This window comes from Convolutriloba macropyga, chromosome 12 (assembly GCF_964194025.1).
Source record: "Convolutriloba macropyga chromosome 12, txConMacr16.3, whole genome shotgun sequence".
In the NCBI taxonomy this organism is placed as follows: Eukaryota; Metazoa; Xenacoelomorpha; order Acoela; family Convolutidae; genus Convolutriloba; species Convolutriloba macropyga.
In genome coordinates, this window is record NC_134479.1 from 56,698,667 (window position 1) to 56,721,273 (window position 22,607).

Below are 22,607 nucleotides of genomic sequence, written 5' to 3' on the forward strand. Positions count from 1 at the left end.
TATTTCTAAAAGCATTTTTTTTTATTTTTGGGTTTGGGTTTACTCCTATAACACGCAGAGCGCAATGATTTAGGCGCTAAGCTCCCACTAGCTCAAACTATTTTTTCCGTTTGTGCCCCCCCCCCCCCCCCCGCTTAGTGGGTGCATATTATTTGCACCCCCCGACGCAAGTGCCATATTTTTACATAAGGATTTACTATGTAATGACACGTGCTCTGTAACTGGGGGGGCATAACGTACTGGGGGAGGGGCACAAGCGGGAAAGATCCAAATTTCTTCTACCAACTAAGCAAAAAAATAGCCGCTAGAAAGCAGAAAATGACTCAAAGAGTTATTCAGTTTGAACACTAAACTCTTCACAAACCTTGCCTAATTGAAAACTATCGAAAATAAAGGAATAACAGATATTCAAAAATAAATTGATATATAGAAATTAATTTTAAAAATGCGAACTCATTTTTACTTTAGGGAATGTATAGGAGAGGGTGGGGATGGAGGATGGCGTTGTTGGGGCAGGTGGGGTACGGGACGTAGGTAGGTAAGTGAGAGTGGGCTAAGGGGTAGGTGGTTTTAATTGGCGGGGGCGGAAGGTAGCCGCTATGGATGGGCGTAGGTACATGGGAGGTGGGGGGGGGGGGTTAGTCTGCTAGACGGATTTAGTCGGCTAGACGGATTTAGCTAGGGAGGAGAAAATGTTATTTATAGGGATGAAACCAGCAGTTCTATTCAAAAACAGACATCGTCATAACAATCTCGTAGATAAACGTAGGGATGAACGTATAACATTTTCCAAAAGAAGAAAAAAGATTTCAGAGGAAAAAAGATTTCTTTTTTCGAACTATGTTTTAATTTCTCTGAATTAAAACTGGGCTGTCTAAAATGTTACCATGATTTATGACTTCGCATTTTATGAAAAGTCCGGCTCGAAATAGATTGACTTCGTATTTTAACGGGTCTCTTTAACCGGTCGCTACCGGAAGTCACTGGGGCTTCCTGTCACCTCTGAGTAGGGTCACAACAAAGGAACCTTTAAAGGAGCCAAACTAAAATTTACGGACCAAATAGGACTGCCTCCATTTAATTGCTGATTTCTTACAGATGGTTCTAGGCAATCCAAAATTTAACGTCATTTTAATGGTGCCACATTAAGGAAGTGTCATCAACAGTTCACCCACTGGAATTTAAAACAGATTAGGGTCTTCCAAACATGTGATTTAACATTGCTTTTTTCAGATCATCTTCTACTTTTTTCTTCACACTCTGCAGCATTATTTTGGAGGAGTCTTCTCTATGAAAATTGATTCAACTCAAACTCCGCTCTTCCAATTAATTGAGAGACAAAATTTTAGCTAAAGATGACGTGCATGCGATAGTTAAAGTTAAAATAGTCTTTTAATTTGTTCAGCTTGAAAGTTCAAAAAGTTCAAAATTTTTTAAGAAAAGTTATAATATCTTAAATTTAATCGATTAAAATGTTTAAAGACTTTTAGATTAGACTCGTGAGAAACAAGTAACCTGTTATGAAGCTTGGCAACTTCTTTTTTCATTACTATCAGCATCAATTTTAGACTCAATCATCAACCCAGCGGTCATGTCATGCAAAATTCAAAATCTGCTAAGTTTCGAGCTCTAGAAGAATTCAAAGTTAAGGCATCAAAAATTACATCTTCTAGATGTACGGAAATATTTTTCAAAATAGCAAAGGGTGCAAGAAGAATGTTGTGTTGTTCTTCAGGTTCAAATAAAATCCTGCAATATGCAAATTGTTATCTGTGAAAACGGGGCACAAATTTTAAGCAGTGGCACAAATTTGGACACTGAATGATGAAAAAACATCATAAAACGGACAATTCTTCAAAAAATGCAATTGTTATGCAATTGACTACAACAACAAATTTTCTGATTCAAATGCCCATTCTTCAATTTCAATAGTGAAAATGAAGATGGGGAGAAATGTCCGTTGACCTAAAATAAAAAATGGCCCTTTTCTTATTTTGCTAAAAACAGCAACATTTTGAAGCACATTTGAAAATATTTTAAAGAATTCATGCAATAGAGATATGAAAACTTCTGGCAACTTTGAGTTTTGCTGTCAAAATATTCCTGAAATTTTATTGCAAAATTGTTATCATCAGCATGAAAAATACTTCTGAATTCAGGAATAGTTTTCTTTGAGAGCAATTGGAAAAATGCGTAAACGCAAATAAATGAGCAGCTTTTTAAAAAACAATTATATCTAAAACACTAGAGTTTCAAGCAAACTATAGTAATAGTTTCTAGACCAGAGTGCTTTGAATTAATTCAAAATGAATTGTACAGAATGATTTGTACTTTTTCTAAAATGGGAAACATTTATCTTAGGTTAACGTAAACTTATATTTTTATAGCAATTACATTTGTCCACTCATTTCAGTTCGCTGTTTGCTCTTTCAAAAAATCAACTGATTTTAAGCATTCAAAAACAGTATTCTGTTTTGGCTAATAGCATCAAATTTATTGGCAAGCAACTCCAACTTTTATCAAAAATTTGATACTTCTATCATCAATACACTTTGACGTGTAAAAACTGTTTCATTTTCTTTAATTTATTATTTCAATATAATATCGTTAACCTTTTTGAGGAATATTTGAATAAACTATTCCATTTTTTTCCATTTATTATACCTTTTTTTATAACAAAAATTATTTTCTGACTAGGTTTCCGATGAAATTGACACTTCATCTATTGCAACGAAACCTTCAAACGAAGTAGAATTGATGGAACAACAACAAGAACAACAAAAACAACAACAATTTTCAGCAGATAGTAATAAAGATGAGTCAACATCAGTGAAATACAAACAATCACAACACGTCAGATTTCAAGATTATCAACAGCAGCATTCAAAACAACAACAGGCCGGATCAGGTTAAATAAATTGAAACGTTTGTCATGTCAACACGCCCCCCACCCCTCCTGCCCTCCTCCTCTTGTTCATAGGATAAAGTTGTTAATAGGATTCATTACAATTTATAAGTAATGATAAGAGCAGTTTTGTCCATGGAGGGGGGGGGGGGGTGTTGTTTTGAAAAATTCCACTTTTTTCAATTCCAAGAGACAAGGGAAACAGTTCCACTCGAGGAGCAATGCATCATTTCAAAAACACTTTCTGGAAACTATTAGCCGAAAGATGGAATGAAATAGACTTAAAACTTTATTCATAAAACATGGGTCATGAAAAAACTCGACAAAATCGAGTATTAATAATCGATCTTTCGGACGGCCACGTAAACAGTGATCACGTTATCTTTTGTTTTCAACACTGTTAAGTTTTGTGTTTTAATTATGAATGATTTGAAGGTTTTTTAATTGTTCTTGAACGAAGTTCATAGCAATTAATGTAAACGTGTTGGTCTTTTTTATGCAAATTTTTCGCTTGACCATTTTACGCTTTTCGTCTAGAACATTCTTTGACTTCTCAAGTGACTTTTTCACGCTTTCGTTCTTCATTTTTGAGTGATCTCTATTGCTCTCACTCCGAAGTAAAGCTTGTTGCTAATATAAAGTCGGTTACAGCAAAACAATGATAATGGCCAGATAGCCGAGTTTTCCGTTCATCTGGAAATGGATGGTGAGGTCTGTGGTTCGAATCCCGGCGGGATCAAATGTTTTTCTACCCACCTGTCGCTTTATAGCAATTCCTCCGACTTTAGTCGGTTTATGTTCGTTAAGGGTAAACAAATAAGTTGTTTTAGGTACAAAAGAAGGCAAGAAAACAAATAACAAGAAAATACCCAGAGATACCCTGCCTGCCAATAGTTCTACAACCACATTAATGGGAAAAGAGTTAAAAGGGAAAAAGTATGGTCCTGGATTTTCCCACCAAAGAGATGGAAGTCTGGTCATACCAGAGGCGCCACTGCCCACCCCAAAAATCAATGCTAAGGTTTGTGTTGGAACATATTGCCATTATCATTCAGCTGAAATCCCGGGTTGAGCCCATAATTCAAAAAGATATAAAATTACAATTTCATATTATGGCGTCTATGAAAACTTGTACTCATTAAGTTTCATTGCATGAAAATTTTAAAAATTTAAATTTAAAATTTAATCTGAAAGAGGGCAAAATCAAAACACAAAAAATGTATTACAACAAAATAGAGGAAAAAATTCGGAAAACTTTTTTAGGGATCGGGTAATTAAGAAAAATTTGCAAACAAAGAACTTCCATTTATAGACAAAAAATTAGTCGTAGAACTTTCCTATATGTCAAAGTTGTAGTTTCACTGGTCTTTTAAAACTTTTTTGATTTATGAAGTCAATGGTCCATAATATGAAAGTTCTATGGCTAATATTTTTTGTCAACCCGGGGTTCCAAATAAAAAAAAGAAATTATTTCTAGGACATGATTGAATATGTACAGCTATTAGATATATTTATCATGACACAGCTGGACTTGCACGGATTCCTGCTGATTATCTATTGCAGCAAGCCCCATAGTCCCAAACCCCACTCACCCACACCCCTAAATTAGAAGCTGTTTTGCCGATTTTCACAACATTTATTGTTGGATCTTTTCTTGTTGCGTCCCCCGCTTAGGGGGTGCATATTATTGGCACAAGCCCTACCAGACGTACGCACGTCATTTCTAACGTTATTTATTTACGATGTACTGACACGTGCTCTGTAACGGTGGGGGGGGGGGGGGGGGGGGTTGGTTGGGAGTCACAAGTGGAAAAGATCCCACTTTTTGCTCTCAAGCTTCAATGAAACGCATTTCTAGTAAGTAACCCCCCCCCCCCCCTGGTAAGGTAAGGTTCCGACAATTAAATTGTTCAGTCTCTTTTATTGGAGAGTCGGTGATTTTTCAACAGTTAAGACGAACAGTCAAGTTGCCGCTCTTTCGGCGGCTATAGTTAGTGTTACAAAAATTGCTGTCGGCCATCTTGAATTGATGTATCATCAACACTTATCAACAGTGACAAAAATATTTTTTACAGGAGATCAAATGCAGTTCTCTAAATAGATTTTTTTTTAATTTAAGTCAATACTCAAGGAAAAATTATAGGACCAATAATTGACATATTATTATTGTCTGTCCTTATTATACTAATTCGTTCTATCAAAGAAGACAGCATGTCTCTAGTACCGTTTAATTTAAAGATTTTAATTAATACGAACAATAATGGCTATCACATTTTATTAACAAAAACGAATCAAAATTAAGTTTTTTGATTTGAAGCATTTTTGTTAGACTTGCTCACTACCAATATGTTCTGATGAAATTGGTTACAAATAGGCATACCCGAGTCATCTGAAAGTTGCCTTTTGTATAATAATTTTTGGCTTTTTTGTGAGAAATTTGGAATTCTGCCAACCGAAAAAAAAACTATTACGCAATCCATTGATAGGAGTCTTTTACAAAATAATATCTACTAAAAACGTACAACATAACATTTGAAATAAAAGAGAATAAAAATTTTGATGATGTTTTCTTTAAAGAATCTGGTTTTTATAGAAATGAAACATTGGAAGAAATTAACCAATCACAGTTTTCTAATTTTTAGCTCCTATCTTTACGAAACGACTTTGTTCAAATGAATGTTTTTTGATTGGACAGAAATTTGAAAATGCGTAAGGCTTTTATAGAAGAATTATTTCTGATTACAATTTGTAATTAAAGTTACAAAGCGAAAAGTGTCATGTATACTTTTGAATAAAATTACTATTTATTACTATACATTGAATCATAGTCGATTTAGATCAAATCATATGCTCAAAACTTCGGACATTAGCGCGGTAAAAAAATGCGGGTTCTATGAACCGAAATAGAGCGTTAATAAAACAATGGATCTATTCTGTCCCCCCCCCCCTGCCTCCAGATTTTTCACGCCTCCAGTTACAATTTTTATATTGTTATATAGCACCCTACTATGTAAAAATAGCATGTGCGCGTTGTGGCGTAAAAGATATGAGCCCACTAAGATGGGGGGGGGCAAAACAGATTAGATCCCAAATGTTTTACAACGGCAACATTGTAAATCGTTTATTCTTAAATCTCTCCCCGAGGGGAGGATTTTCCCGGAAAATAACGGGGAAAAGAGTGTAAAAATAAAAAAAATTACCCCCTATTTCTCCGCTTAATTAGCGGTGTAAGACTGTAATTTTAAATAATAAGAGTGTAAATTCAAATAATAATTCCACTTTTAATTTTCTTTTACACTCTTTCTTTTACACCTTTAAATTATTTTTACACTCTTTATGGTGATCACCAGATTTTGTATTCCAGAAGCCCCTGCCCGAAATTGCTTCTCCTGACCAAACAAAACACCAATTTGCCCCTTCAGCTCCAAGTGGACCAACCAGTCTACCAATTGACGAGAAGAGTCTGGAGAGACTTCAGTTTCTGCTGAAAAACGTGAACCCTGAAGACGTCAGACCCTATCTTCTCAACAACATGAAGAAAATCACTGACCAGGTTTGATCTAGTTTCTTGGAAAACTTAGTCATTATAATTTTCGATGTCAAAAGAGGATTATTTAGTTGTATATTTAGTGTAGAATTTTGTATTTTTGTCGTTAGAAGGCTTCTAGCTGGGGACTGACTCGCGCCCAAAACCCTATCAAAATTCCGAAAGATTTATTTAGTACTTCCTCTTGTTGTAGGGAAAGTACTGTGTTGTCATCAAAAATGTTGCTCTCTCGGCTGCTTGAAAATTTCACTCTGGATAATAGAATTAATAATCAAAATATGTAATACCATCAACTAGTAATGTTATAGCCATAGACAGTTATTTAAGTAAATTCAACAATCAAAAGGAATTTGTCTATCAAAACTAATTAAAGTTCCACACTGAATCAAACCAATTCAGTCACTCTCTCCGCAAGTATCCACAAACCTGTCCCTTTGCTTCCTTTCCGAGATAACTAAAATAAGTTCTGCCTCCCAGTAGCTATAATAGTGGCCAGCAACTTATAATATTTGCAACCAACAATTTTGAATAGCTGCAGTTCACTGACTGCAACTGCGAAATTATGTTCTTTCGCAAAGAACTCATTGAACAACTACAATTTTCTCACTCTGAGAACAAACTGCTCCACTTGAGCTCTCTCTCACACATTTGGTTGACGAACCACTGTTCTTCAGCCTCATAAATCTCTTTCTCAGAATCGCTCTCTCTCTCTCTCTCTCTCTCTCCCTCTCTCTCTTCTCTCTCTCTCTCTCTCTCTCTCGCGTCTGATGGTTTCTCTTGTGCTTAAGGGTGCTCAAAATTTTCAATTTTTATCAGTAAAACGTAACATGTCGTTCCTAGAACAGTTTGACCTAACGTATGAGTGCAATCGTGTGTGTAGACGTTCAATCACAAGATGCAGTTTATCTTAGGTAAGTGTCTGCTCAAGATGACGGGAATTTCGTGAACAATTCGCTTTGATAAGTTCAGGATCCAAAAAAATTTATGTTTCATGTTCAACTGTTCTTATACAAGTACACGCATTCTGTTTTTATCCTTTTCCAATGGTTACTGATTATTCTCTGATTTAGCCCATGAATACGTTTGCTCCCCTTGTGGATCCAGCAATGTCTGTTTCAGTCAACTACTATCTATTTTCTTATAATCACAGTGACGAAAAAATCAGTGAAAACTAAGATCATGCTGCCTTTATTTTTATAGAACATTCGTTAGCGGTAATACCACGAAACTGACCTGTAACTAGTTTGCGTTCTTCTTTTTTGAATGCGGTTTTCAAGTGGATAATTGACTCTAGTAAATGTGTTGCTTCTTTCATGAAAGCGCATAAAAAATTCAGTTATCGCCTCATGTTTTGTTGGTTTTAAAAGCTAAAATGAACGGTTTCAGTTATCGGAAAAAGACCGTTGTTCTTCTCATTCCATAGAGTCATCAGTGACAATTTGAGGGAAAGGACTAGAGGAAGCATGGTTTCGGGGACTTGCGGTGGGCGTGGTGAACTTATGGACGCATGGTTTTGGAGCATTTTAACTTTTCTCTATCAGAATTTCTTTCAAACAGCCATTCTGTTCTTCTATTCGCTTCAAATTATTCTCAAAAAGACTTCAAAGCAATGTTTAGTCCTCCCTCAGACATTAAACTCACTTCATTAATCGTTTTTTCCACTAAAAACTCTCTTTTGCAATCTTTTTGACCTTTTGAACATCCAATACTTTAGTTACTGCTTTTTCTTCACAATAATGATTTCCTCCACTGGATAATTACCAAAACCATAGAAAAATTTTTATATTTTAGCTCTGATGTCAATAAAGTCTGTAAATTTCCCAAATTTTACCTTATATACTCAATTGTATGACAATTTGAAAATCAGAACACCATCAATTTTTGCCTTATCGACTCAGTATTGTTCCGCATCGGCCCCTTAATCACAAATTCACTCCACTGGATGTTCCTTAGGATTGCCTAACAAAATTTCATCTAAACTACAACTATATAAACAAACAAACAAATGTTCGATTCAATCTCTTTTTTTAGCTTCAATTCTTCAGTCATTTTCTTTTAACAGACCTTCTGGTCTATTTAATTGCGTTTCGATATCGCAGCCGTATAGTTATTCCACAAAAAATACGAAAAACCTGCCGAACTACACCATAAAAGATTTACACCATAAGAAATTACACCATTTTTAGTAATCAAAATTCTTTTTTCCTACCATTTGCAAAATAAAAACAATTGCAAAGTGTAATATTTACCATACCGTACGCTTTACTTTTTCACACAACAAAAATAGTGACAAATACTTTTATTTTTTTTGTAGTCTAATTTTTATGCTACCGGTAATCTTTATGGGCTAATAAACATCTTTTTTCTGGGAAAATTGCAATAAATTTGGCCGACAAATCCTTCCAAAACATATCTTTTGTTTTTCTCACTTTTTTAAGCTTTAGTTTTTTGTAGTTAACATATCCCTAACATCCTTCCTGAAAACACTAACCGCTAACCCCAAACCTGTAATTGCTTATAGGGAATAAAAACTCACCTTTATTACACCAAAATAGATTTTAGAGGGTGCATTTTTGGGGTTTATGGGAAATTCATAAGTAAATATCATTGCTTCTCCCAAGGTCTTTCACTATTTCTTGTTCTGTAATCAATTTTTGTTCTTTTCGTTTAATGACCTCTGAGATTCATTCTGACTTTTCTGGCAACTTGATCACTTTGCAAAGCTGGTCTCCCTTTTGTTTACTTAACAAACACTTAATCAATTCGCTACAACTTACATCGCTCAAGTTCGTTCCTTTTGATTACGTAGTCAATATGCTCACGATTAGCTCCATAACTCTGCAAACTACTTAATCAACCAAAATCGACGCTTCAATTTCAGGTAAGTTCAACGATCTGAAGTAGAAACACCACACTTAGTTCTGTATTAGTAGCGAATTTGGGAAGTAATGTGATGTCGCAATCCTTGTTGAGCCCATATTGGTATCATACAAGTTACTGTAGTGGTGTGCAGCTTTTAGGTACTACACCTAAAACTTAATTAGCATTAGCCTTGTGGTTAGCACTCGCTACGCAAATTAAATGTCAAAAGCAACAGCGGGAGTTCAACTTATATATAAAAGAAATCTTGTGTGCGTGAGTGAAGGTTAACTTATTAGGTTTAAACTACTCACAAAGCTGGACCTGCCATTGTTAGTTGGGATATTACCAGAGTACACGCCGTCCTCGTGAAATTAACAGTGTATTTGAAAATACTGACAGTTATATGAGGCAGAATATGCGAATTTTATACCGAGATAAAACAGAAAATGTGGTTTTTCAATAAAAGGTGAATCAAAAAGTAAAAAATTGCATTATAATGGAGTTTTCATAGATCCAAAAACCAGTTGTCGTCATTTAGGTACAATGATTGATAAGAATCTAACTTTTGACATACAGCTAAACAAAACGTTAACAAAAATGGCAAATGCTATTAGGTCAATTTACTTAGCAAGTCATCCTCTACCATTAAAAGCAAGAATCAGATTTTTTAAATCAATTGTTTTGTCCCATCTCAATTTCAGTGCAGTTTTTTTCCAATCGTTGTCGGTTATGTCACTTCAGAGAGTTAATCGACTAATAAACTGGGGAATAAAGGTTTGCCACCTGCGCAAAAAGTTTGACACTGCAAGAGATCTATTATTGAAAGACAAAATTTTACCAGCAGACCTTTTCATTAAAAAAAAGTTTGTCTTCTTAAATTGTTTGACCTCTTCTCACAATATAAAGAGAACAGTCGAGAAACCAAAAACTCCTCTTTCAGGATTTTTGGAAAGTACGAATTGACCAAAAACTTCAGAACTGTCCAGTTTTTTCCAAGGAATAAGTGCCAATCCAAATGGAGTGACAGGTCCCTGATCCGAAATTGTTCTAGGAAGTGGAATAATTTGTGTTTTTAACTATTTTTTTTACAGTTTAGTTGGTTTTTCAAGAGCCTTATCATTTGCCTGTGTGTAATCGAAAAAATACGATTTTTTTGTTGAAAATTGCAAATTGCGAATTTTTAGATTTATAAAATATAGTCATGTGGCCATGAGCCGCAATTGAAATCATTTTTCGCTATTTATTAATTATCCAATATTGTAATTTTAGGTCAGTATATAGTTATATTTTTTAATCAATTTTGATGAAAACTTAATTAACATCTGGGAACACAAGAACTACGATTATCAAATCAAAGTAACGTTATCCACTTAGTAAATCATGTTAGTTTTACATAAATTTTGTGTCTGCTACCAAATAACGTGTCTGGTGAACTTTACATTAATAATTCCATTTCAGGAAAATCTTATTTCTACGATTTTCCGGAATAACAAAAAACGGATCATCCACGCAACAGAAAACGGATCATCCACCCCCCCCCCCCCCGCTTAGTGGGCGTTATTTTTTACATAGCAACGAGCTCATTAAAAAAAACTGGGGGAGGGCAGGAAAGATCTCAAAAAGCTTAAAATTAAGCACTTGAAAACTTAAAAAAACTAAGTCCCGTAATTAAGCACAATTCCTTGTATAAATTTCGTATAGTGACGATCATATTTAGAAATTAATTATTTCGTGTCAGTGGTGTGTTCATTATAGTTTTAGTGGAGTTTCCTAACATTTTTTCAGGCGGGAGAGGACGTGAGCAAATTAGAGGAAGGAATTGATTGGCTTCAAATCGCATCAGGTGCTCATTTTATCAGTGTGGGAAAGAGAGAACGAGAGCTGAACAAAGTCGGCAATAGCTCAACTTTGAGTCAAGTTAAGGTATAAATTGATATTTCCTGGTTTAGTTTTCAGGGCAATAGGACGCGTGAAGTGTTCTGATTTTTCAGTATTTTGTTAAGTGATCGCTAATAACAAAAATATTATCTTCTGTTATTATTGTCTAACGCCATTTTTGACTAATTTAACCCATGGTCGACGAATTATTTTAGAAATGCTCTAAAAAGCTAAATTATTGGAAAAGGTGATCAGCATGTTTTCGTAATTACGCTGAAAAAAGCTGAAAAGCAGTGGAACTCAATTTTGTGATTATTCGGTTTTTTAAATAAAACTTAACAGAATTGGAATAAAACTTTTCAAATTTTTCTTGGAATAACACAATTAGCAATAAGCCGTTTGTTTCAGGATTCTAAACCAACAACAGACAAAGCGTCAAAACTCGGGCAAAAGGCAATATTTACTGACGAAAACAAGGAGGAAGGAGCGGACGAATCTGAGGAACTGAAAATGTCGGGATATCGAGTACCACTTGTGAAAAACGAGCCCTTGAAAGAGTATCTGCTGAGAATCATGGAATCAGTCAATGACGTCAGAGTTCAACATGAGAAGTACCACAAAGAAAATGACGACAAGACAGGAATGTTGTTGGTTAAAAAATTGAAAAATAAAACCAAAATTTACGAAAAAAAAATTGAGCGTCAAAACTTCGAATGGGTTACAATTCTATCATCGCAACTATTTTCGCAACTCACGTTCAAGCTAAATACAAAATAAAGAATTAGTTTCAACAGTGGTCAAAGTTTTTGAAATTTTTGAACAAGTTGTCGATCAAAATGACGGCTTTCACATCATGACTCAAAGACTATTTGGTATTTGGTCTTTAGCAACAAGTTTCAATATTTGCTAAATTAGTATTTAGTCTAATTGAGATGTTCCTTTGGAGTATAAGTCGTCCTCTGACCAGAAATTTGGTTACTCTGATTCTGAAGTTTACTAGTGACAATAACCGTGGAAAATAAAGACGAAATATCGTCACTAGATTTCAAGTTGTTACAAAATTTTTTAATTGTGAGGCAACTGGGCACACTTTAACTAATTCTCTCCATCAATTTACAACCCTAATCTTAAAACATATGAACAAAAAACAGTGACAAGTGAGAGTCTATAAGTTCGTTAAAAACAGATATTTGCAAAACTATGAAAGCAGCTACGTTTTTTATCATTAATTACCCGGGATTCAATTTTTTTCCACCATACTATAAACCGTAAAAGGGGCTATATATGAAAATTTACTAACCATAAAACAGACCGTATATGGAAACTTACTTACCATAAAACGGAAATATATGGCAGGGCCCGCTGTTTCATTCATATATTACCATGGTAGAAAAAAATAATGCTCTCCTAGAAAAACTTATTATTCATAAAACGGACCATATATGGAAGCTTACTAACCATAGCAAGATCATAAAACGGCAATGCCTAACATAATAGTCTATAAATCAAATAATTATCAACATTCCTGATGTGTTGACCAACTACAGTTCCGAAGGCGCCCAAATACGCCTTCACAACTCTGGATCAGTTGGTGTATGCGAAACACAAGGGGGTCATGTCACTGGCTACCTTTCTGGCAGTTGACAAAGCTTACCAGGCTAAAGAAAAGGAGGAACAACTTCAGGTCTGTTTCAATATTATTTCAGATTATCAACCATTGGAGCATAATAAAAGATAACGAAAGTCATGAGATCAAACAATTTCAGACTTTTTATCAAAACATTCTTTTAAGATTTAAACTTGAAAGAATTGATTGAATTTGTATACAACCAGGAGGCTCGGTAATGTGCGATCGCACATAAGGTTCTGACCAGGCTCATCCAACAGAAGAACAGATAAAGCCCTCTAGCTCTGTTTATTCCTCCAATCACAAGTTTTTGTTCTTACCTGACATAAAGTGGGGAGAACAAAAGCAAATCGTAATAGAGGCCTATTTCTTGTTGTGAAGAAAAGAAACGGACTGCTGATATTAGATTAATTAAACTGCTAATCTGTTATGTTGATGACTAAAGTCAAGATGACCAAGTTAATTGTTAATTCAAGAATTTTGTTGGAACATAAAAGATAACCAAAGCCTTGAAATTAAAATTTTATATCAAAACATTTTCTTAGGGTTTAACTTAATAGAATTAGGTGAATTTTTATAAAAACAAGGCGGCTCGTTAATGTGCGTTCGCACATGATGTTCCGACCCGAGCTCATCTGCAATTTTGACTTAATTGACAACCAAATGAAGAGATAATCAAAAATAGATGTTTGAGTTTAAAACAACCGTTACACAACGTACTACTAATTCTACTAATTGAATTACATAATGCCATGCCTCTTATTACAGCGCCAATGAGATCTCACCTTAAAGAGACTACGAGAAAAAACAACCAAAAAAATTAGCAAAAACAAAAACTTCACGGCAAAAACTAAATATCTAAATTTAAAAGCACATAGTAACAACGTCAAAATGCAGTCAGATAAAACTTTAACTACTCAAATTTAATTTCTCCTAACTATACAGTGGACGGAAAGCTTTCTGAATGAGACTATGTTGCAAGTCAACAAAGAGAACAACCAATGAGGCGAATTTCAAAAATTAATCAACATTTTTTATACCAAGAAATTTCAAAAGTCTTAAAATTCATTAGCTTTTAACTGAATAATCCCTGATAAATTACTAACAAGTTACTACAAAACCAAAGGCCTTGTCTTTGGGTAGTTTAAGCCAAAGAAACGAGCCAAAGAACAACCTAAAAAATTAGAAACGATTTGCGAAAACACAAACTATTGCTACCATTAAAATCATTAGCTATTATCTGGAAATTAGGTATTTTTAATTCAATTATCGTTTCTACTAATTCAGCTGCAGTAATTATTCTGAGATATATATTAAGATTATTTGGGCCACATTTGTAAACCATTGGGATCTGTTACTACGCGATTTTTCTGAAAGTAGAGAAAAAGAAGCGCAAAAAATGACCACTCAAAAATCGTCTAGAAAAACGCTTATTGTCCAACAAACAAATCATCGGTGACAACTAACATCAGAAAATATGTTTTTTAGAATACAAGAAATTCGATGTTACCTCTCATTGATGGAAAAAATTACAAATTGACGAAAAAAACAACAAAAACTAAAAAGTTTGAAAAAAGATTGAAAATGTATATCATAAACTTTAAGACTACAGGCCGTAAACTGACTAAACAATTTGAGTAGGATCATTAGTTCAATGCTAAATTACAAGCCTAAGAGACTTGTCAGCAATTTACGGCTACCTAAAGAACAAAAACAGGCAAAAACAGCAATTTCAGGAAAAAAGTGTCGAAGGCATTAAAAAATGAAATTTTCACTTAAAAATTTTCGATATTCAATTAATTTTTAAGAGCAATGGGATTTTTCCATTTTTTATCAATATAGTTTCAAAATATCAAATATGAAGAAAAAATTAGAACCACGAAATTAGTATCAATGCCATTAATTTCATTAGCTTTCAATGGAATACACTAAATATGCTAAATGACGCCTCCATGGGACAATAATTATGTTGTCCATTCATATTTGCTCAATAGGACCTTAAAATAAGTTATTGAAGATGACAACAACAACAAAGACAGGCAACAACCAAAAATTCAGTAGAAAAGTGCCAGAAGAAAGTGTCGAAGCAATTCGAATCATAAGTTCTTCTCTGAAAACTTTATATATGATCCATTGAACGTCTTCCTTAAACCAATGGGAACTATCATTATTAAGGTAAAGTGATAAGATTTCAAATCGATCCTAAATAAGAAAAAGTACCCGAAAATTTAAAAAAAATATATGAAAAAACTAGCGGCATTGAAGTTTTGAATCTAATAGGTAGAAGATAAAACCGCTAACCAGATTAATTTTGGCTGCATTAGAAATAAAAAGGGATCCTGTAAGTACTAAGACTGACAAACAGTCCACGAAAAAAAGGTTTAGGATCGGTTAATGTTCAAAAAAAAATTTCGAAATTTTTTTTAAAAGTCTTAACAGCCATTAAACTCAATAGTTTTTAACGGAGGTCATTAACTACGCTCAGAAATAACACGATGGTGGGAAACAAATGTTTGTCATGCACAGATAATCAATAAGAGATCACAACAAGTCTTATGACTATGAAAACAACAACAAAATCAGGCAAAATCCAAAAATTCAGTAGAGAAGTGCGAGAAGAAAAATTCGAAGCCATTTGAACCATTGGCTTTTCTCTGAAACTTTTATCTCTGATCAACTGAATGTCTTTTCCAAGCCAATGGGATTAGAATAATTTTGGGATAATATGTATAATATTTGGATATTGTGATAAGAGTTCAAAAGTGACCAATAATACGAAAATATCTAAAAAAAATTTTTTTAAAAAAATTTGAATTCTTGTGTTATTGAAGTCATATAATCAATAGTTAAAAGCTAAAATCGACAACGAAATTTATTTTAGTTTCAGTAGAAAGCAGTGGGTTTTATTTTTAGTTTTTAATTTTTTTGAAATCTTGTGTCATTGAAATCATATTACTAAAAGTTAGAAGATAAAACCGCCAACCAGATCAAATTTTAACATAGATTTGTTAAATTTGCCAAAAAACTGCAATTTATTGTTCCGTGTGGGTGTTTGGGGTGGTACTCTGCAATATTTCAAAAAAATTCCGACTGTTGGCTTCCCTACAAATATTTTGTGTGAAAAAACTAAGAGAAAGAAAATCAAAGTAATTTCGTCGTTTATTGAGTAAATTTAATTTAAAAAGGAAGAATTTGTGTACCCGAGAAGAAAAATGTAATTTGAATTCAAAATCTTGCAAGAAAATTGCAAAATTTGAATTTGCTCCATCACTAGCGGGTAGCTGTTTCTTCGTTGAATCCTGACTCTCTAGTCAAGATTCGATGTTAATCTTGCAAGATGAGACCCTAAGTAGTTTTCAATTTTCTTCTCAAAGTTACTAAAAAAAATCGATCTAATATTTTTGAGCTGTTTACTCTTTGATAAAATGTTTGAAATTTTTTAGGATCGTCAGGATAAAGTTTACGACATGCGAGTGCAGAAGAAGAAAGCAAAACAGAGACAGTTGATGGATTCGAAACAGAGGGCGAAACAATTTTCAAACCTACAAGACTATGACACAACAGTCACCAGGGCTGCTATTAGGGAGAGAGATGACTACTACAATCACGTCAGGGACAAATACAGGTCAGGGGTTTTCAAATTCAAAAAATATTATGTGGTCTATCCTATTATAACACCCCCCCCCCCCATTAGTAGTCATCCCTAGTAATGAGCGGATTCAAGTCTTGCAAAAAACCTGCAAGATGATTCAAACTTGCAAGATTCTTGCAAGAATCTTGCAAGATATCAATCAAGGCAAAAAAATAAATCAGGGTAGAAATGTTTTAGAAAACATCTTTGAAGCAAATTATTGATTTCTAAACAAGATACAAATGGGAAATCAATGAAAAATTTTTTGGCCGGATACAAAATCTGGCAAGAGCTTGTACTCTGGAAAACTTATTTGAGTATTGTTGGAAGTTACAACTAGCAGAAAAACAAATGAATTGGCTGTAACAAGGATTTTGATTAGCAGAACTGATTGAAATTGACTTTTTCCTAAATACCTTTTGAATGTGAAATCTTTCAAGAATTTCTAAAATTCGTATGTTTCGGTGGCTTTAATGGTGAAAAACCGAAAAGGAGCTAACTTCTGTTTCAAAAAGAGCGCTTGAAAATCGGGAACATTTTTTTTCTTACAAAAATTAAACTCTTTCCCGTACCGAACTCCAAGTGTAAATCAGAACTGGGCAAGTCTAAGTGCAAGTCTCCCATGTAACATAATTTACTCGCTTTCTCGATTGAATTTTGCTTCTTTCAAGTGTGTATTAACGGCACAAAGACAATCTTACAACAGTCATGGTCGAGCAGAAATAAGAACAAACATCTAAAGAGCGGGAGATCGTGTGTTTGATTCCATACAGAATTTATTTTGCACCTGGCCCAAGTCTGACCATTGTAAAATCAGACTGAACGTTTGAAAGTCTGACAAGTTAAAAAAGTGACATGAATCAGTCTGTGATTCAGTAATGATGAGGAATTGGATTTATACTGGCCCAGTACTGAAACACACTTGGAGTTAGGTACGGGTTATAATTCGGTTTGATTTTGTTTTCATTCTTTTGTGCTATAAGAATCTATTTTTATCGTCGCTCTGAAAAAATTAATTGTTTTCACACACCCGTTTTAGCAATGGATTGCATTATTGCTTGTGAAACTAAACAACCACAGTATTCATAAACCTTAGTGCAAAAATAAACAAAGCCGAAAGAGAAGACGAAATGAAGACGTTATAGTTGTCATGTCTGAATGCAATAGGCTTAAACATTTTTTTCTAACTTTTAACTTCTGCAAAACAAAATTTAACTTGGAAGTTAAGTCTCAAGTTTTAAGCTCCGCACATCAGAGTAGCGTAATTGCGCGTTTTTGCAGCTTAGCATTTGAAAACCATTGAAAGGGTCCCAAAATATAAGTAATGGTAAAGTGACTCTGCTTGAAGTCACTGAGAACTTCTGGCGTTTACCGAGAACCGCGAAGCGCTTCGAGATATTAAGTCAGAATTTCGAAGTGATTTCTGCAGAGTCACTTAACCATGCTTAAAACACGATACGCGCACGTTTTAAAATGACGAAAGTCAACGAATTTCAACTTCTGGCTAAGTAGCAACTTCTGGCATTTTGACTTCTGGCACTGCAGACTTTCGGCATTTTAAAATGTGCAAGTGAGTGTTTTAAGTTACAGTGAATCACAATCCACGGAGTAGACAAAACACTGGTTCTGGTTATTTTTCAGAGAACGCGGCGAGCTGCGAGAGAAACAGCACTCGAAAAAGAAAGAAGACTTCAAGTTTGCGCAGGAATTCGCTTCGCACTGTTCCTCAATTGGAAATGCGTTGAGAAAACACGATTTGAAAGTGAGGCGAGAAGACAGAGCGTTGATAATGTCCAGAAGAGTGAGGGATATGCAGGTTCGTTTCTAGACTCTGGACTCCCCTTGCATTACGATGCAGTGGTATACCCCAAAATTTCCGCCTTAGTAAAATTGACTCGGAAATGAGTTACATAAAATGAAAGAAATTAGATGACATCCTTTGTATCTTACTTTTCGCAAAAGGGGTTCCGCCAATTTTGCGAAATAAAAGAACATTCGGTGCGAAAAGTAGGTAACAAATCTTGTAGCACGTTTCCGCTCAACTTAGGTATCTATTATTCGCGCGCATTTTGAGCATGCAATAAGCACTTTAATAAAGATTTAATTTAAGCTTTCAATGCTTTAAAGGGTGCTAGGAAAATTGGCCGACAGGGCGTTAAGCCGACAAGGAAAAAATGGGAAATTTAGCCGACAGTTTTATCATAATTGGTCATAAATTTTACTTCAATTGGTCATAAAAGTCTCATTGGTCCATAAATCAGTAGTTCGGTTGTGATAGATTCATATCAAGTCCCACGGGCCGCTGAGGCATGGCATGGCCGCGAGGCAGGGCCAGATGCGGTAAAATACCTTTGCTACGCTAGTTGATAGACATTCGTTACACTAGTCGATGAAAAAACTGCGGTATATTTGTCCGCTTACGAAATAGTGTTTTAAATTGGCCAATCACAGCTTCAGAATAAGTTTTATTGCTCATTTTACTTAAATTGTCGGCTAAATTTCTCATTTTTTGGTTGTCGGCTAAACGCCCTGTCGGCCAATACGGCGGTCACCGCTTTAATGTGCTTTAAATACATGCAACTACAAAACCTGATTTTTTTCCGAAATTGTATTAACATAGTAAAAACAAACACGAGATACACGCATCGGGCAGATCTGCCCGTGACGATTTGGGTATACCTCTGCACTGTAATGTGGTAGGAGGGGGGGAGGGGGGTGGGCTCGGAAATTGAACAATTGCAGCTTTATTTCAGGTTTTTTTTTCGTTTGAGTTTAAGGCTCTGCTAAATAAATGAAACCTTTTTCACCGATCTTCCCTATTTTAAGATTTCTTGAAGGCTGCTTTTAAATTTTTTTTATTTTAGAAACGTTCTTGTCTTTGGTATTTTTACTTCTATTTTTTTTACTAATGCCAATATCATATAAATAGTTTCTGCTATATCGAACAATTTTCGCTTTTCTGCTAACTGCCCAATTTGTATTATAGGACCAGCGTGACGAGCAACGCAATGTTATACGTAACTACGTAGCTCAGAGGCAGAAAGTGCTCCAAGCAGAATCAAATGCAGAGAGAACTGAAGTGGAGTTGAAAATTATGCAGGAGAATAAAGCGCGTAGAGAACAAGTTAGTGATGAATCTCTAAATTTTCGATATCTCAAAATCAATTCGATAAAAGTTTGTTCATAAAAACGTTGGAAATTTTTCCCTTTTGCCCTTTAGATTATCATTATATCCATAATTGTTGTTTCATTTTTATAACTATATTTTTCTCATTTTGAATATTGCCCGATACAGTACATAAAACCCCAACACAAGGAAAGTTGCCATTCCGAAAGTGGCCATTCCAGATTAGTGACTACCTTCAATTGCAAACCCGCGTGTATGGATTTATGGGCACAAATTGATGACACGATTGTCTTTATTCTTCGAGAGATGAACTGTTGTTGGTTGAAACTATAACCTCATTTAATTATGAATGATAAAAGTAATTTTATCACCAAGTAATTTAAATACATTTTTTTAAAAAGTCATAATTAAATTTAATAAATGTAATGAATAGTCTCACCTCGTATTTAGCTATGAAAACTTCAATCAATGAAAAACTATTGTGAAAACAAAAATTTTGCTCACGTCCTGTTGCGAAAAAAAACCTAGAGAAATTTTTTGTCCGAAATTTTAACAAGCGGCGAAAGGAGGCAGTTACAAATACTTTTTAAATCTGACAATTTAAGTTCATCAAATTTTTTCACTTTTTTGAAAAATAAACAACAACTGAAAAGGGCCTCGGAACTAACTATAAGGTTAGTTTTCCTCATCATGGATAAATATGAATTCAAATGTTGGGTGAGTTTTAAACTTGAACTTTAAGGTCCGCGATCGAGTTGAGGAACTTCGACGAACGAAACGAGAGGTGAAAGAGCTCTACCCTGTACCCTTACACATTCACGTGGGTGTTCAACAGAACTCCGAAAACCAAGGGGGGCTTTTCAATTCGGGCCCGAACGAATCTCTATTTTCCGTTTATTCCACGAAAGGTCAGAACCCAAACAGACCTACGAGATCACCTTTGACCCGATTGGCTGAAAGAAAAATCCTTACGAACAAGTCTTATGATGTCATTCATCAAAGAGTGCGTAGCGCCGGTTCGAATCCCGGTGGGGCCACAAGTGGAGGCATCCCGTCCACAACACCCGCAGCTGTTGTTCATGTCAATATGCATTAAATTCGCCTCGCATGTGACTTTTGAAATTGATATTGACCATCAAATCATTATAGCTTAAGTGATAGCAAATTTAAACTTCGATTAAATCTTTCCAAACACTTGACAATTTGAGTAAACTAGAAGCTGAAGTTTACTAAAAAAAAATTCGGATCTTTTCTGTTTTTGTCCCCAGCTTAGTGGGTACATATTTTTGTACCCCGGGCGCACGTTTCATATCTTTACATGACGATTTACTATGTAATGACACGTGCTCTGCAACTGGGGGTACATAACGTACTGGGGGGGGGGGGGGAGGGGGGGGGGGGGGCTCAAACGGAAAGGATCCAAAGTTTTTTTTTATCCATTTATCTTTTGCAACATCCCCCATTCCCTTGTGTCGAAATCCGACTGTTATCCTAAGAGTTCTGCAGAAAAGACGTACATCTTGCAAAAGACGGCGGGTTAAATTGCAAGATGTTGCAAAAAATGATTATGTATAAACTTGCAAGAATCAGGCAACATTCTTTCAAGGTACCTGAAAAAATTGAACTAAGGTTCACCTTCGTAGCTAATCATAATCATTGTAAAATAGTTCTACCCAATAACAAAAGGGAGTTGATCCGGACCTTTAGTCCCCCCCCCATTTCCTGCTAAATAGGAATTCACAATCACAAAACAGTGAAAAATAATCTATAAATTTCTATACAATTTGAGTAATAACAATTGATTTCCTTCAGAATAATGGCATCGTATTTGTTCAACAAGCAAAACTGAATTTAAACAATTGAAGTGAAACAAAGTTATTTGAATCGTTCGAACAAATAGACAAATAATTCATCACAAACTTTAGAATAAAATGAATTGTAGCTTAAACACTGCAAACCAGAGCAAAAATACTTAAACTAACTTATAAATCTTACCAATAAACTATTCTGCTAAAAACTCTTTCTGTCTTCAAAAAATATTGTTTATTTAATTATTGAAGTTATCTTAAAACCAGTTTGTTATGTCGATATCGAGCAAAGGCTACAAGAAAAAGATCAGTGCGCCGTACAAAAAGCGATCAGGGATCTGTTAATATTTTTTTAAAAAAATAATAAATTTTGTTCTTTTGACAAACTTGATAATTTATTGTGCACTTATTTTTCTGCCTATTAATTATTTGGCCCAACATTATGCGAGCTCTTTTCACTTTAGTTTTCAAAGTGTTTGACAAGAGCTAACAGGGCGTGTTTAAACGTAAAAAGTTTTTAAGATGAATAGTTTTTATGAAAAAACTGGGGGTGCTAGATGACATACAGATAAACATTCAGGCCATTTTGGGGACAGAGTTAATATGGACTGACTAAAAATAACAAAAAGATTAATTTAAAAAAAAAGAGTTGTTTAATGAGACACTATCTTTGTGAACATCCGGTTGTGATAAATTGGTATAAAGAATTACAATCGAACAATCTCAAATTGAGGGAGTGAACCCACTCCGTATAAAAACATCAATTTCTCTTTTGATAAAAGAATATTTTCGGAAAAACAGTTACTGAAAATTGAAACAAATCTTTCTTCGTTGACGGAATTCTACGATCCACGAATTTCTCTTCTAATATTGACATGAAAAGCCATTAGAACGAAAGGCGTCTCCGAACCCGAAGAAAGTAGATGATCAGAGCTCATTAAACAAACATAACCGATTAAACGTCGGAAGAATTGCTCTTGAACGACTAGTGGCAGCTCTAATCAATTGCAGCCTGCTTCAGTCGGGGGGGTGGGGCGTAAATGGGACTAAGAATTCAATAGTGAGCTTCAAATAACCACATTAGAGGTTATTATATACCACTATTAAGATTTAAAGTGAAAAATAGCACCAGTTTCGGCGCAATTTTCATTTGACTTTTAGTATTAAACTGCCGCCAATTAAATTAAGCTGCTTGAAATTGTGATTGAGAGAGAATTTTATA

At 34.7% G+C, this 22,607-nt stretch overlaps 2 protein-coding genes across 2 annotated transcripts in view; both read left to right on the forward strand.

The window, feature by feature from the left end:
* LOC142350603 (uncharacterized) overlaps positions 1-20,759 on the forward strand; it is a 34,266-nt gene extending 13,507 nt beyond the window's left edge. The window contains exons 7-16 of the mRNA XM_075402493.1: positions 2,698-2,908; positions 3,736-3,926; positions 6,270-6,458; positions 11,100-11,237; positions 11,601-11,828; positions 12,736-12,876; positions 16,263-16,444; positions 18,092-18,266; positions 19,437-19,574; positions 20,320-20,759. Coding sequence (XP_075258608.1) covers positions 2,698-2,908; positions 3,736-3,926; positions 6,270-6,458; positions 11,100-11,237; positions 11,601-11,828; positions 12,736-12,876; positions 16,263-16,444; positions 18,092-18,266; positions 19,437-19,574; positions 20,320-20,673 — 1,947 coding nt within the window. The 3' untranslated portion in view covers positions 20,674-20,759. The remainder of the gene's footprint in view (positions 1-2,697; positions 2,909-3,735; positions 3,927-6,269; positions 6,459-11,099; positions 11,238-11,600; positions 11,829-12,735; positions 12,877-16,262; positions 16,445-18,091; positions 18,267-19,436; positions 19,575-20,319) is intronic.
* A 391-nt stretch (positions 20,760-21,150) lies between these two features.
* Positions 21,151-22,607, forward strand: part of LOC142351174 (uncharacterized) — a 51,343-nt gene continuing 49,886 nt past the window's right edge. The window contains exon 1 of the mRNA XM_075403295.1: positions 21,151-21,716. Coding sequence (XP_075259410.1) covers positions 21,659-21,716 — 58 coding nt within the window. The 5' untranslated portion in view covers positions 21,151-21,658. The remainder of the gene's footprint in view (positions 21,717-22,607) is intronic.